Source organism: Haplochromis burtoni, unplaced genomic scaffold, assembly GCF_018398535.1.
Source record: "Haplochromis burtoni strain Fernald_Lab_line unplaced genomic scaffold, NCSU_Asbu1 Contig_1706, whole genome shotgun sequence".
NCBI classification, from domain to species: domain Eukaryota; kingdom Metazoa; phylum Chordata; class Actinopteri; order Cichliformes; family Cichlidae; genus Haplochromis; species Haplochromis burtoni.
Genome location: NW_024584067.1, coordinates 1 through 16,635, shown reverse-complemented (window position 1 = coordinate 16,635; position 16,635 = coordinate 1). Strand labels below are relative to the sequence as shown.

Sequence of the window (16,635 nt, the reverse complement as noted above, 5' to 3'; positions counted from 1 at the left end):
AGAACCCCGAACAGCCCTGACCCGCTACATAGCCCCCACTAAGGGGTCAGTCGTCCCCGACGACCCCATTACCCCACACAAAGTCCTGCAAATGTCCAGGTGCCTTCTTTTGGCGCACCGGCCGGTCACGACCGGCGGGGGAAAAGTCACTCGGGTCAGAACATGGGGTGCCACCATCATCCCACTTCTGACACCAATGTGGCGAGCTCAGACAAGGAGGAGACGGAGGTGTCGTTTGGTCTTGCTTCCCGTGAGCTAGCCAGGGAGCACAGCCGTTTATTGACATCTGCAGAAGAACACTGCCGCTAGCTAACTGCTCAGCACGGCAACCGCACAGCAACAACAACAACACACAGGACGCCCATGTGGAAATGTACATACAATCAATATCAGACTCCACCAACAAAAAGGCTCTCAAAACAATATATGTATGTGAATTTTTGCGTGTATTCCTATAATTGTTACCTTTTTCTTTTACCCTTGGCTTTTTATGTTCATGTTCTGTTGTTTTGTATACTTCATCTGTTCGTATGTTGTATACTCATTGTTTGTTAAATAAAGTAAAAAAAAACAAACACACACAGGGCGCCCTCTGACCCGGAAGGACACACCGTCGCAGCGAGAGGGCGTCACCCGTCACTATGGCAACATAAACAAAACATAACTGTACAAACAGAACCCCGAACAGCCCTGACCCGCTACAATATGCTGCTGAGAATATAGCCCAGAAGAAGCGTATAGTATAGCTTTTATTTTGGAAAGAGCCATTTCTCTGTAATAAACTCTCTTTTCCAAAGATGAGTGATTCCTCAATCAGATACAGGGCTTGCAAAATCGCTAGCCCGACGTCCCGGGGCTAGCGATTTTTCCAGTCGGGCTACCAAAATCTATCTCTGCCCTGCCCGTCGGGCTATTGTAGGAAGGAAAAATATATGTCAATGCTTTTGCATTCTTTCGGAAATGTAGCTGGGTAATTATGTCATTGGCATCGGTGAGCCACTGTCAATATGTGACATATTGAAATCGCGTTTGAATTTGCGCTTGTTTTTTGCTTTCACTTTGCCGGGTGTGTTGTTGGTTTTCCCCGATTTCTGAGTCGACAAGCGCCTTTGTTACTGGGACCAGTCATTTTAAGAAAGGCCCCCATTAGAACCCATGAGAAATGCAAGAAATGCATTATTGCTCAGTCTGCAATATCTTTCCCAGAACAAACACCAATTGCAAATAGAACAGCATACTATGTTGCAAAGAGTGAACTACCACTGGCAAAATTTAGCAGTCTTTGCAAACTTCAAAAAGCAAATGGCCTAGATCTTGGTTCCACTTGTCTCTTACCCGTGACTTCAGTGGAAATTTCAAATTCAGGATCTGACACAGACTGATTCATGTCCTACACAGTTCTTACAAGTTCATAGAAATTTCTGTTCAATTAGAACCAAGTATTTGAGTTGATGATTGTAATTTTTATACAATGTTGTAATTTGTTTTTCAACAATTTTTTGATTAATGTTTTGTTTCCTTTACAATATTATACATTAAGTATAATATTGTAAAGGAAACAAAACATTAATCAAAAAATTGCTCTCTTTTTTATTCGGGCTACTTACATTTATTTTGGGCTACCAAAAACTGAAGAGTCCCTGCCCGAAGGGCTACCAGGGATTTTGAAATTTTGAGAGCCCTGAGATATATTTATTTTTTTAATTACTTTTGTTTCAGCAACATTAAATTTAAAAACTGTACTTTTGAGTTAAAATATATATTTATAATTTTAATAAATGACAAATTAAAAAGGCATGAACATTTTTTTATCGAAAAAATATCGAACCGTGACACCAAAGTATTGAACCGAATATGCAGCAAAAAAAAGAGGGAGAAAAACAAAATGTTTATAAAGTGATTACGTTTTTGCATTAACAGAAATTCACCAGCTGTCTATTCTCACTAAAGTTGATGACGCCTGTCCCAAGGCACAAAAGAATGTGAACAACATCTACAAGAGTGACTACCTGAAGGAACAGGTAAATTTTATTAATTTTGAATGCACTTTTTCAGTTACATTTTCTAAATTTAGCACTGAAATCTTTTTACAGTTACTGAATCACTGAAATCTTTTCAATACTCAGGTCTACAAATTTAGCCAGCTTCTGGGCCTCCCAGTGAACAGCATCTTTCTTGTGAAGAACTACAGTTCAGAAATCAATACAAATGATGCCACTGATGCTCACATCCTGTGTGCACTGAAACAGATGATTGTCTTTGGAGAAGACTATCTCAGCCACTTGAATGACTGAGACATGAGAAAATGAAACATTTCATTTAAACATCAGACTGAATATTTATTCAGTCGCACGTTTTATACCTAGACTGTCTGTTAATTTTCACAGTCAGCTTTCTTTCCTGGCTTCAAATAGGCTAAAGTTCATTAATATGTAGCAACTCTTTTCCTATCTCACTGACTTAATGCACAAACTTTTAATAATACATTAGTCTACAGTGCCTTTCCTCTCATACACATCACACCACAGCTTTTATGCAAAAACTGTATTGTTTTCAGTCTGTATTGTGTGTTTGACCTCGTCATGTTTTTCCCATAGCACAAGTCACCAGTGTCTTCTGCTTGATTTTACTTCCTCCCCAGTGTGATTGTCTTAATTGTTTTTATCTGTGTCTGTTTTGCCACTACAGTTTCCACTTCTTTTGTATTTTTTTTTACTAACTTAGAAAAACTAGATTAAAAAAAAGAAAAGCTTTTCAATTGTGTGAATAGAGTCATTGTGTTTCAGGACTAGGCTTTACTCCAGGACATTGTGGGTGTGACCTTTAGTCCAGATCTTTCCCAGAAATATTTTCCAGTTCCTCCTAGGGGATCTCACACTGCTCCCTGCTGGGTGTGCCAGGAAAAACCTTTAACCATTTGATCAGATAGCTCCATGTCAGCTGCATCCTTTCAACATGAACGGGGAGCATGGCCACTAGCTCTACTAGCTCCCTGAGTACCAATTTTTCAAACATGTTAGATAATGGATTTGCATCTATATTAGTTTCATACATTAGTTACAATAGAGTCATCTCCAACAGTCATTCACTGTATTAGAAAGAATGAAAGAAAGAAATAACTATATGGATGACATTTTCACTCTTGGGCCAGCACGGTGGCATGGTGGTTAACACTGTTGCCACACAGCAAGAAGGTCCACCATCTGGTTGGTGCCTTTCAGTAGGGTTTGAGGTTGGACTTCCTTTATTTTACTCATCTATTAGATCATCCTAGCTTCTGAAGTAAAAATACTTGTTAAGTATTTTTGTCTGAGTTTGTATTTTTAAAGAAAGACTACAATATTCTGATTCGGGACTCTCCAAGCCTTCACTGAAGAAAGACAACCTATAGAAGTTAAAGTTGTACACAAAATTTGTTTTCCATTTGATTTTTTTTTAAGTCATTCGTGTGACTGTTCATAATCTAATTGTACATTTAGCTGAGCTAAATTATGTATGGGACTCCCTTAGTACTCACTGAGTACATCATACATCAAATTTAATGAAGTCCTTTTGTGTGGATTGCATCTCCCCCCATGCTCTTATCTGCTTAACTCTACTTTTGTCAAATAAAGACTCCGAAACAAAAACCCTTAAATTATCTTCAGCTGACTGAATATGGTTTCAGGGAAACCAGAGAGGTGGTTCAGGCACAAGGATGTCTCCTGGGGGGGTGTTCTGGGTTTGTCCCACTGGGAGGAGGCCTGGGGGCAGAACCAGGACACGGTGGAGAGATTGCTGCGTAGCACGTCCGATAGGCTCATCTACAGAGACGTCACTGCAATGGGTCATTTTATAGTGTACAGAGGAGAGAGTCTGGTGGGAATGAACAAATTCTACTTTTAAACAGTTCATCAGTGAAAAATCATACAGGGTAAAAGCACTGGAAGGTTTCATAGGTAAACATATACCGATTTTTGCCATAATGTGGCACAGTGAGACTTTATTCATGTATGAAATACACGCGCTTGATTAAATCACACTCAGAATTAACACATGCTTTAAAAGAGACAATATCCCAAAACGTTGCATCCACCAAGAAGTGAGTGGTCGCTCTTCTTCATAAAAGAGGGTCAACGAGTCAACAAGTCAGTGAAGCTGGACTTGGATCCAGCTCGGGTCCAGGAAAAATTCAGGCTCTAGAGCTCATTTTTATCAGGTAAGTAATTCTTTGAGCACTGCAGATTATTCTCTTTGCCACTGTTCAGAGAAGAAGAATTATTATGTTAAAGCCTAATAATCTGAATTTTATGGTTAGATTTAGATGAAAGGTGTGTACTGTAAAAGAGAAATGTTTGAATCAAATCAAATCACTTTTATTGTCACATCACATGTGCAGGTACATTGGTACAGCACATGTGAGTGAAATTCTTGTGTGCGAGCTTCACAAGCAACAGAGTTGTGCAAAATACAATAATGTAAACAAGCAAAATACAAGAATGGCTACATCTGAAACTAATAAATATATGTACAATATATAATAGTATATGCATTTCTGGATGTGTATACTAAATATTTTTCTACGTGTGTGTGTGTGTGTGTGTGTGTGTGTGTGTGTGTGTGTACACATATTTTACAAATTAAATAGAGTAAACAATAAATAAAATATATAAAAATATACAGAGTGAGACATGTGCAAAACAGTGGCATTACTGTACAGTATGGAGTGCATAATGTTGAAGTTCCAGTAGTGAAGCTGAGGTGTCTATGACGTGTTCAGCAGTCTGATGGCCTGGTGGAAGAAGCTGTCTCTCAGTCTGCTGGTACGGGACCGGATGCTGCAGAACCTCCTTCCTGATGGAAGCAGTCTGAACAGTTTATGGCTGGGGTGACTGGAGTCCTTGATGATCCTCCCCGCTTTCCTCAGGCACCGCTTCCTGTAGATGTCTTGGAGGGAGGGAAGCTCACCTCCAATTATCCGTTCAGAGCACCGCACTACTCGCTGGAGAGCTTTGCAGTTGTAGGCGGTGCTGTTGCCATACCAGGTGGTGATGCATCCAGTGAGGATGCTCTCAATGGCACAGTGATAGAAGGTCCTGAGGATGCGGGGGCTCATGCCGAATCTTTTCAGTCTCCTGAGAAAGAAGAGGCGCTGCTGCGCCTTCTTCACTGTTTTGTTTGTGTGTACTGACCACGTAAGATCCTCAGCCAGATGTACACCAAGGAACCGGAAGCTGCTCACTCTCTCCACAGCAGCGCCGTTGATGGTGATGGGGGTGTGTACTTCTCTGCACCTCCGGAAGTCCACTATCAACTCCTTTGTCTTTGCGACGTTGAGGGTGAGATGGTTGTCTTGACACCAGTGGGTCAGGGCGCTGACCTCCTCCCTGTAAGCCGTCTCATCACCGTTGGTGATAAGACCCACCACTGTAGTGTCGTCCGCAAACTTCACAATGATGTTGGAGTTGTTAGTGGCTGTGCAGTCGTAGGTGTAGAGTGAGTACAGGAGAGGGCTCAGTACACACCCCTGTGGAGCACCAGTGTTCAGTGTGATGGGGGATGAGGTGATGCTGCCCAGTCTGACCACTTGGCGTCTGTCAGACAGGAAGCTAAGGATCCAGCTGCAGAGGGAGCTGCTCAGTCCTAGATCCTGCAGTTTCCTGTCCAGCTTCGAGGGAACGATGGTATTGAATGCTGAGCTGTAATCTACAAACAGCATTCTCACATACGTGTCTCTCTTCTCCAGGTGTGACAGGGCAGTGTGTAGTGTCAGGGCTATGGCATCATCAGTGGACCTGTTGTGGCGGTATGCGAACTGTAGAGGGTCCAGTGAGTCGGGTAGTGCAGAGCAGATGAAGTCCCTGACCAGCTTCTCGAAGCATTTGCTTACGATGGGGGTCAGGGCTACAGGTCGCCAGTCGTTCAATGAGGAGATGGTGGAGGATTTGGGTACAGGGACGATGGTGGCCATTTTGAAGCAGGCTGGGACTACAGACAGAGAGAGGGAAAGGTTGAAGATGTGTGTGAACACTCCAGCCAGCTGAGCCGCGCATGACTTGAGGACGCGGCCGGGAATCCCGTCCGGACCTGTAAACCTGTTTAGCTGTTACGGTAAATAAGTCACCTTATCAGCGGAGACCATAAGGCAGTTGGTATTGTGATTCAATAAACTGAGGCTGTTTCCTAAAAGTACAAATAGATAAGTCAGTGAAACTGAACTCCAAACTGAAAATCAGTGTCACGCCAGCACTTCACTCGCCCTGAATAACTGATTCTGAATCAGCATGACCTTGTTCCACTTTGACCTTGAGTGGTTCTCTCTCTCTCTCCCAGTCACCATCTACTGTGTGTGTGTGTGTGTGTGTGCGTGTGTGCGCGTGTTGTTTCTGCTTATTTGCAGGAGTGGAGATAAGTCTCTTGTAGCAGAGTTTCTCAAGTTTATATGTCTTCTAAAATCCACCACCTGCTTTATCGTCCCATCTCCGGCTCCTTCCTGCTGGATCAAACAAAGCACCGTATTACAGCACGTACACAGGCACAAATATTCTTTTTGAAAAAGGCCGCTGGCAACATCACCACAACATGTAGACCAACTAATGCTACTAACCCTCATCTCCAGGCAGAAAAAAATGCAACACTAAAGAGAAGTAACTAGTTACAACCATTATAGATGGTTTCAATGTCATAAAAATTAATTAATTAAAACTAATTAAGCTCAAGAAAAAAACAGGAAGTTGTACTGAACATTTTTCAGCCTCATTACCTCAAACAATGTACCAGGGGAAACTACTCAGCTGTGTATGCCTTTTGCTTCTCTCTAAAATAAATGTTTGAGCTGCTCTTTTTTTGTTGACAACTACATAGAAAGATTTTCTATTTTCATGTCACATTTTATTTAAAATGTATTTTCCCTTATCTTACTCCACGTGCTTTACATGTTGTCACAACACACCCTGGGATTCTCTCTCTACATGCTGTAGAGAGAGAATCCCAGCACGCCGTGGGATTATATCTAAAACTTTCACAAGGTTTTGTGTGTGTGTGTGTGTGTGCGTGTGCGTGTCGACCTTAAGCTCCCTTCATTTCTGCACAGTATCTTAGCTATTCTGTGTCTGCACTCTTCTGGACAGAGACCTCCAGTGTTGTACCTGGAATCTACTGGAGCCATTGGAGGACTTACAGCTCGCAATGCTCATATTACCACTAGAACTACTTCAGATGGTTCTAGCTGGTGTTTTCTCTGGGGTGGAATGATTGTACATAACAAACCTTTGAAATTTTTAAGTTATTAATTACTTTAATGACTTTACAAAACAAGACAAAAACTGATAAATGCAAGCTCGGCTTAAATTTGCAGCTGCCCACATGGAAAAGTTTACCACAGTGTTTGTCAAACACAGCGGTGGTAGCATCATGCTCAGGCTCTGTGCTGCCTGTGGTAGTGATACATTGTAGATTGAAGACAAAGTAGATTGATTAACAAAGAAGGAAGACAACCTCAACTTCACCTCAAATCAACAGTTGAAACTTGGATCTTCCAAGGACATTGATCCCAGACACAAGCCAACATTGTTTTTGAAATGGATAAAGAAGGCTGACATCAAACTTCTGGAATGTTCTTCCCAAAGCCCCGACCTAAGCCAACCTTTTTAGAAACGAACAAAAAGGGTGAGCCCCCGATAAGCCAAAACTTGTTTAGGAGACATAACAATTTCTCTGACTTTCCGCAATTCTGGTCAAGATTAGCAGACTCATTTCCAGAGCTTGTGATTCATTTGGGAAGTAAACATTTAAAAAAAATATGTCAGACGTCTGCATAAGGAAGAACTCATTGAGTAACAACAAAACGAAAGTTAAGTCAAAATTGAAATTCCTGGGCTTTGTACCCTAGCCCTTTTTCACAGCTAATTAAAAATTTAACTACCTTCAAACTATATAAAGTGTCCAAAACTTGAAATCAGTAAATTGTGCTGTATTATCTTGTGTTATGGTTTAATATTCATTTATACGTGTGTGTTATCTATCTGTTCAGTTCAGATCACTTCATCAACCATTATCAACCGCTCTAGTCAACAAACAAAATCATGTTGTTTTTTTTCAGAATTGAATTTCCCAACTCGATCATGAATTTGAAATTAAGCTCCCTATAACCACACCATTTCTATCTGGCATTTATTCCACAATACTATTCTACGTGATCTTTTCTATACTATATATGTATATATATAATTAGTCCAAATAATGTATTACAGAAAAATTTGCAACTGCTACCTTACCCAACGCAGTGGCTGCCAGTCTGATATCTCTCAGCTTTGCGATCATGTCCGAAGTTAGTAAAGACACTACGCCAGCAGGAACAACAGTGACCACAACATGAACTCTTTCACTCAGTTCAGGAGCAGCGTTGTATCCTAGATCTCCCTCTTCCAGCTTGTTTTCAGGATCAAACTAGAAAACAATGGAGTAAGAAGAGGTGTAAAGAAGATTACACCTCTTCTTACTGAAACTCATCTCAGTTTATATCTCTTGTTTATTAAATAAACAAGAGTTTAAGTAATAATTGTGATTATATTCAGAAGGCACAAACTAAACAGAGCCCTGAAAAAAGTCTTACGAAGTTTTGACTGTGGAGAAGATGAGATAGGATGAAAGACGGTAGAAGTCAGAATCAAGGGTCTTCAAAGTCAGAAAAGAATGAACTGACTATGCAATAAGGACTTAAAGGCTGCTGGAGTCCAGAAATTATCAGCCTGTGATAAATGCCTGAGGACATGGTATACAGGGAGGGAGTGATGCTTGAAAGAAGAATAGCAGGCTCATGCTGAGACTGAGAATATCACTGCTAAAATTATTATGACTCAAAAGAAAGGTAGCACATCATAAACAGAACTTGTCACAAGATCACCAAGACTACACACCATTACTCAACTCTGAACTCACACAGCTTATTTTTAAGATATTAACTTTTATCTTGTAGGCATATAAAATAGTAATTTGTAAACATATATTCCCCTACTATATCCCATACTTTTGAAATGAAAACATTGTAACACTAAAATGTAAATGCAAATCTAGTGATTTGCAAATTGTATGAACCCATATAAGAACACAAATAAACAAAACCAAAAAACTAGACATATGAAGCAAAGCCAAAGGTCAAGAGATTCTACCTCGTAACCATCTTTCACATGTCCTCGTAGGGCAAGCTTAATGTCTTCCACATGAACGCCTTTGGTCCTTTCCATGCCCATGATGTCATTAATAACAAATGAGTAATGACCTTCATTGGTTTTGGAGAATTTATATGTTTTGTACTGAAAACAGAAGATGGAGTTCATAAGTCTTTGTTTAAAGCAGCTACAGTCATTATTTGACAGTAAAAAATTGATAGATAGATAGATAGATAGATAGATAGATAGATAGATAGATAGATAGATAGATAGATAGATAGAAACATACATACCTTTTTAGTGAATGAATCTGCTGTAACGTGTTGATCTGTTGGAGCTCGATTAGCAACTCTGCCTTGTAAAACGCTGTCAACAGAGTTGATGAAGGTAGATTTCCCCTCACCAGTTTGCCCAATAAGCAGAATTCTGAGATGGGTAGCTTCATGATTTCGAGGACTGTACGATTTCAGAAAATCCAGCGTATCCTGGTTATTCCTGCAAACAATCAACCAAACAGACACTGAAACTTTACAAATAATTTGTTTTTGTTTTTAGAAATAAAAAGGTATCACTTTAATTTTTCTAAAAATTTAGCATAAATAATATTTCTTGAACTTTAGCCAAAACCTTCTTTTAGGCCATACCAGTTTTGTGTTTTACCAACAAAAACTGAGCTATCATGAGCAGGATAAACAACACCAAATATTATGTCAGTGATCTTGGGCATGTAGGTTTGGATCCCCCCCCCCCTCAATCAGTAACGCCTTTGTTTAGAAAATGTAGTGTGTTTTTCCATATATTATCTTTGTCTAATATTTACATTTATTTGATAATCTGAAACATTTAATTGTGAAAAAAGAAAAACGAATACAAAAGGAAGAGGACAAACACATTTTCACACCACTGTAGTCTCAACAGAGTTATATAAACTACATTCTTGTTCACTAGCTGGCCTACTAAGAATGGGTTTGAGAAGAATGGTTTCATTATTTTGATATTTTTGAAATTTCACAAAATCAAGAATTTTTTGTTTATTCTTGTTAATTAAAACAAAACAAAACATTGAAATAAGATATGGCTTGCACTGTTAGCATAACAGCGATGCTCTTCTATCACACACAACAGTCAGCTACCAAAACAAAAAATCTAAATTCTGTGTTAAGGAGCAGAACGAAGCCAAAACAATAATATATGTTTATCATACTCACTTTGGCAAAGGCCTCCATGGCCGACTAAATGCTGAAGAGGAAAATCACATATGTTAACATAATGGGAAGACAGGAACATAAACAAATAGTGTCACAATGCAAAATTGGAAAATTTATCAAGTGTTAACATCATTATCATTTAATAAAATTTGAGTGACACTAGGTGGAGCATCTATTGCTAATAGTGTTACTGGGGGTTTTTTTTATGTTCACCTTAATTTCTTGGTTAGGTTGAAGAATAAAAGTTCTTTAAAAATGTTTCACATATAAGGATTTCACAGTTTTCAGTGTTTGTTGTAAAAATAAAATAAAAAACCCAATCATAAATGTTTTAAATTTTTTTTAAACTCTGGATGCATTTTGCTCTGAGACTAGTGCGACATGTAACAGGCCAGAACTTACCTCCGCCCATATCTGTAAAACAAGACAATTATATGAAAAGGTCAGCAAACTGAAATAAAAAAAAGATGAAACTAGATATGATTTGCAATTCAGAGTCTTTCATGGTCCCTTCATCCTCACTATATGCGTTTGAGTCCATTCCAAGATTCAGAATCATTCAATTGAGTTTCATAAACAAATATTTTATTGACAGTAAAACAGAAAATATAACATATATTTAAACTAAGATATTTTACTATTTCATGAAAAATATTAGTAATTAGTATAAATATAAGTTATAAGTATATTTATACAAACTAATAAAAATATTAATTTAATAGTTAATTGTGAATATGATGACAGCAACATGCTACAAAAAAACTTTGGAGGTGAGCAACAAAATGCTGGAAAAATAAATGGTGCTAACAAGAAGCAGCCAGAGGAACACTTTACAGCTAAATAGGTTAATTTACAACAGCTCAGTGACATGATTGGGTATAAAAAGAGCATCTTAGGCAGAGTTTGTTAGAAATAAATATGGGCAGAAATTCATCAATCTACAAACATTATGCAAATTATGGAACAATTTCAGCAACATTGGGTGTTCAGGATCAGGCTGCACTGCATTAAAAACAGGCATGATTCTGTCATTGAAATCACTGCAGGGCCTCAGGAACACTGTCAGAAATCACCTTCTGTGCATACAGCTTGACATGCTATCCAAGCAGATTAAAGCTCTATCATGTAAATAAGAAGCTATATGTGAATATAATCCAGAATAATCACCGTCTTCTCAATTTAGATTTGCTTAGTCAAAGTTGAAAACTTCTATGTGTTCAAATGATTTGAAATGTAAACTAAAGACGAGAAGGCCATCTGGCGTTTTATCAGTGAAGATCTTGCAAGACAATGTTAAACTATTTTCTATTCTACTTTCTATTTTCTCTTTTCCAGTCAAGTCTCGGTGCTCAACTACATGCAGTTCAGACCTTTCACCAACCGAAAGCATTTGGTGCATCAAACCTCTCCTCTATAAAAGTCCAGCAGCTGTTAAAAGAGGAAAGGACGCTACACAGAGGTAAACATCCCTATGTCGAAATCCAGTATGAAAACAATAGAACGGAAGGCGTGTGTGCATAGTGGAAAGTAGATATGCTCCTGGAGAAGTTAGGGGAACTCACACGTTTTATCAGAGTTACTTTTTAACACACACACACACACGCTCTGAGAGCAGAATAAGCAAGGCTGTGATTGTAACTAACTACACAGTGAACTAATTGTCTTTCTTGTTGGTATTGTAACTGAATTTGAGTCAAAGCAGTATAATTGAAAAGGTCTTACCTTCTCCGATGTGGTTCTGGACACAATGACTGCAATGGGGTGTGTGGGGGTATTCTGTTAGTTTCCTTACTGCTTTCACTTTCATATTCACCTATTTTTTTTTCAAGTAAGTCATGTGACTTTAAAGAAGCATAGTTTTCTTGTTCACATTACTTATTGAATTACTGACATGCAGGTTAGTGCGCTTTCAAAATAAAAGACGCACACCAGATACAGTAAGAAGTTGCAACGCGCGTTTGCGTACATACTGTATAATAGGCACTGTTTTTGTCCGCTAGAGTGGGATTTTCACTACATCTCTGTGCTTTCATCGTTTGTTTGAAGCCAGTTCACCTCCTTCAACCACTTTTCCGAGAATACGTGCTTCTTTTGCGGTTCGGACTCCTTCTGACATTTATTTGGAGGTGGAGTAACACCAAAGTAGGGGAGACTGGGTATAGTTGTAATGTGGGTCAGTTGTAACACTTCCAATTTCTCCAATTTTGTCAAACACAGACAATTTAAGAAGTTTTTTTTATTTTTTATCTTTACTTTATTTCATCTTCTAATAGCATTATCTGCTTTGCAGTTAAACTCATCAAACTTAAATTATGTTATTTGTATGTCTATGGGGATATATTCTGTGTAGGTCTTTAGTGCTAATGTTTTAGCCGTTGGCTGTAATGTTAGCTAGTTCATGCTATAGTTGTAACAGCAACAGTCTGGGTTAGTTGTAACAATAATGCAGATGTTACAACTTACCACACTATTACTTTAACTTATATTAAACAAGTTGGGGCAATGACATCAGCAGAGAGAGGTTCACTGGTCGCCTTTGTATATGCGGTTAATGCCATTGGCAACACAATTCCTCCACTGTTTGTGTTCCCACACATACATTATGCAGACCACTGTGTCAGAGATGGACCAGTAGAAGTATTGGTAGTGGAAATAAGTCAGAATGGGTGCAAGAAACAGATTTCCTCATCTTTCTGAAGCACTTTGTAAACCACACCAAGGTAAGCCATGAAAAAAAGTAATGGAATGAGCATGAGAGAGCATTTTGAGGGACAACGATTCAAGTGACCCTTTGTAGAGCAACTCAGACTCGTCATTTACCGTCCAAATCCATGCAAGCCATTTCATTTTCAGCAAGCTGCTGGTTCACAGTCGAACTTTTTCCCCTTGAGCCTTTCACAGTAAAACAGGTCACACTAAAACAGATTACACCACATGAACGTTAGGGCTACTGCTTTTGTTACCTGTTGAAGATCATGCTCGAGCTTCTGACCTGAGGTTGGGATGCAGCCAGTTTTATCATCGCTCTGCGTTCTTTGCTAGCTTTGTGTTAGTATCTGCACAGACAGCATACTATCAATGAGCAGAAGTTGTGCTAGCAGTATAGTGCTGTTCTCTTGTCCTTTTGTTTAATAAAAACAAAAGTAACATCTGCATCTCCCCTTCTCAAAGCTTATACCACACCCCACCATTTCCCATCCTGGACACTCAGGCCTAGGAACCAGTTAGCAACCACTTATGGTGAGTGGCTGCTGGCAGTTGCTAGTATGAAACTTGTCAGTGCTGGATTGGAAACCTATTTGCAGATTGCTATGGTCGCTGTTGGAAAATACCAGCTACTTATTGAGTGGCAGTAAAACTGTGAAAAGCAGAAACAGAATCAGAAAGACTTTATTTATCCTCAAGGGGCAATTAACATACAGTACCAATCCAATCCAATTTTATTTATAAAGCTCTTTAAAATACCCAGCACAGGAACAAAGTGCTGTACAGAAAATAAGTTAAAACAATAGAATAACAGAAAACAGCAAAATAAATAAATAAAACACATAAAACATAAAATTAAAACAGCCCTATGTTAAAACAAAAACAAGATAAAACAGCATCGAATCACCTAAAAACAACTAAAATAAAAAACCAACATCTCACGTGGTGTCAAAGGCCAGGGTAAAGAGGTGGGTTTTCAAGAGTGACTTAAAAACAGATAAAGAACTGGCCTGTCTAATCTCTAAAGGAAGCTCGTTCCACAGTTTGGGAGCTGCTACAGCAAAAGCACGATCTCCTCTAAGTTTACGCCCAGTCCTGGGTATCTTCAGGAGCAGCTGATCAGCTGACCTGAGAGAGCGGGTGGGTGTATAAGGCTGTAGCAGCTCAGAGAGATAAGATGGGGCGAGGCCATGGAGAGCTTTAAAAGTAAATAAATGAATCCTAAAAGAAATGGGCAGCCAGTGAAGTGAAGCTAAAACAGGGGAAATGTGCTCAAACTTTCGAGTGCCTGTTAAAAGACGAGCTGCGGCATTTTGCACCCTCTGTAGATGACTAATATATAATGCACTGACCCCAATATAAAGCATACAACAGAGCAGCATGACGTTGAAGATAAGGACAGGGCATAAGAGTGAGAGAACAAATACACAGATTACACAGTTTTGAAATTAAAGTGACTGCACTGAAAAAAAGGGACTGGCCATCTCTTGGATTTATGTAAGCATCTTGCATGTATTTAACACAATTGCCTCATGTTTTAAAGTTAAATGTAACTATATAGTGTAAAAACTACATGATATGCAGAAAGGGTGTATTAAATTGTTCATATCATGTTCAGGTGAAGTAAGTCAATAAGATAGCAACGTTAAATCTCGTGAAACCACGCGTGATTTCATCTCGCGGGCTTTGGATCGTGGTTTAAAAAAGGCATCCATCTCAGTCAAGTCGAGCAGCCAACTCTACGTTTTTGGTATGTTATCCAGATTGTTAGTACAGTATTGATGCAAACTACAGGGTGGGCCATTTATATGGATACACCGTAATAAATGGGAATGGTTGGTGATATTAAAGTCCTGTTTGTGGCACATTAGTATATGTGAGGGGGCAAACTCCTCAAGATGGGTGGTGACCATAGTGGCCATTTAGAAGTCGGCCATCTTGGATACAACTTTTGTTTTTTCAATAGGAAGAGGGCCATGTGACACATCAAACTTATTGGTAATGTCACAAGAAAAACAATGGTGTGCTTGGTTTCGGCATCGTCTTGAGCCGTCTGTTGTAGTGATTTGACACATTATAAGTAAAATTGAAGCACACAATCCCGTCGCACAACATTAACATTTATTTATATACAAAATAAAAATGCTTTTTTTTTTTAAGCAGAAAAGAATTGTAATTTCACAGTCACCGTTTACATGGGTACATAGGGTAAGTCCCCATCCTTATCCCATAGTGATTTGGGTAATTTCTCAGGGCCTTGGAAGGGTGGCCATATCAGGATACATGTTTTAAAAGTGTGCTTAATGTAGGATACATGTTTGAAAAAGGATACATGCTTTTAAAAATGTAGTAAAATGCAGGTTTTTACCACATTTTAAGAAAGACAAATCTGGATGCATGTTTGAAAAAAATACGCAGGGTAGCTGTTTGAAAGATACGGTACAATATGTTTTTTGTTTTTTGAAAAGAATCAGTGTTTCAGAGAAAACATTAGCAGCCTCCTTTGTCACTCTGTGACCAAGCGTAGCTGTCCGATTTTCACCACGTCCAACCTCACCAGATTGTCGTATGCCTCGGCGACGGCGTCAAAAACTTTCCTTACTGATTTCAGTTTGTGCCACCGTGCGGACTTTGACGTCGTCCATTTTGATGTTGCGGGCAATCAGCAGACGTTGAATGGAAGGAATGAAACGAGGGGTGAGGAGTCTTTTTCTGATGCTGTAATAATTGTCAGCGTAAAAGTCATCCTCCAACACATCCTCCAGCAGACACTCGTGCTGTCTCTGGCTGGGCTGATCAAACTTACAGCCGCTGCATTCGTCAGTGAGGTACTTGTTGATTACTAGATTGACTAGGTGATACACAGCGGTTTTCATGGTATCAAACTGACAATCACCTCTAAACAGGGGGCTTAGTTTATAGGTTTTTTTGTTTGTTTGTTTTGTTTTTTATCAGGCACAACCACCAGACTAAGTTTGTAGTCTCACCTACTAATAATATTTTCTTATAGCACAATATTCAGCTTGGTTACTAATTTGACTTTCTTACTTTGAGCACATTTCTCAGGGTTCATACGCCTTTTTCATGGTCAAATTCAAGCACTTCTCAAGCACTTTCAAGGTCCCTTTTCAAGCTTTTCCAGCACATTGATGCTTTTTTCCTGTGTGACAAGAAATAGGAGATGTTTGTTTGTTGTTTGTTTGTTTTTTTAAGTTAATTCCCAATTAAACTGTTTTATTGCTAACTACATTGCTGTCTGTATTATTGCTGAAGTCCTAAATGATCACCTTTAAAGTGTTTGTGCTAATAACATCATGTACAGTCAGACAGGCATGGAGAACAGCACTGACTGGGAGAGGCTTTGAATAAATCACATAGTTCAATTCAACATACAAGACTTTAAGAAAATTTACAAGTATCTACTTAAAATCTATTGAATTTATCATCCGTCATATTATCACGTACAATTCCAATGTATTTTGCTCATCTCCCTTAAACAAACAGGCAGCCTTAAAGTATGAAATATTCATATACAAATACACATAAATGTGTGTACTGTCTCAGTGGCTGAT

The 16,635-nt window shown here is 39.0% G+C and overlaps 1 protein-coding gene across 1 annotated transcript; it reads right to left on the bottom strand.

Annotated features, from left to right (window-relative positions):
* Positions 1–8,195: 8,195 nt before the first annotated feature.
* On the bottom strand, positions 8,196–12,157 carry LOC102313777 (interferon-induced protein 44). The gene is made up of 6 exons (XM_005953132.2): positions 12,080–12,157; positions 10,760–10,771; positions 10,358–10,388; positions 9,443–9,644; positions 9,150–9,293; positions 8,196–8,427 (listed from the first exon to the last, which is right to left on the bottom strand). The coding sequence occupies exons 2-6, from the start codon at positions 10,767–10,769 to the stop codon at positions 8,209–8,211; spliced, it is 606 nt and encodes a 201-aa protein (XP_005953194.2). The 5' UTR covers positions 10,770–10,771; positions 12,080–12,157; the 3' UTR covers positions 8,196–8,208.
* Positions 12,158–16,635: the final 4,478 nt, after the last annotated feature.

Excerpts from the sequence above, each read along its gene's own strand:
- LOC102313777 (XM_005953132.2), bottom strand. Across the intron at positions 9,645-10,357 it reads CCATGGAGGCCTTTGCCAAA|GAATAACCAGGATACGCTGG; the intron begins GTGAGTATGATA and ends GATTGTTTGCAG. Across the intron at positions 9,294-9,442 it reads CAGATTCATTCACTAAAAAG|TACAAAACATATAAATTCTC; the intron begins GTATGTATGTTT and ends TTCTGTTTTCAG.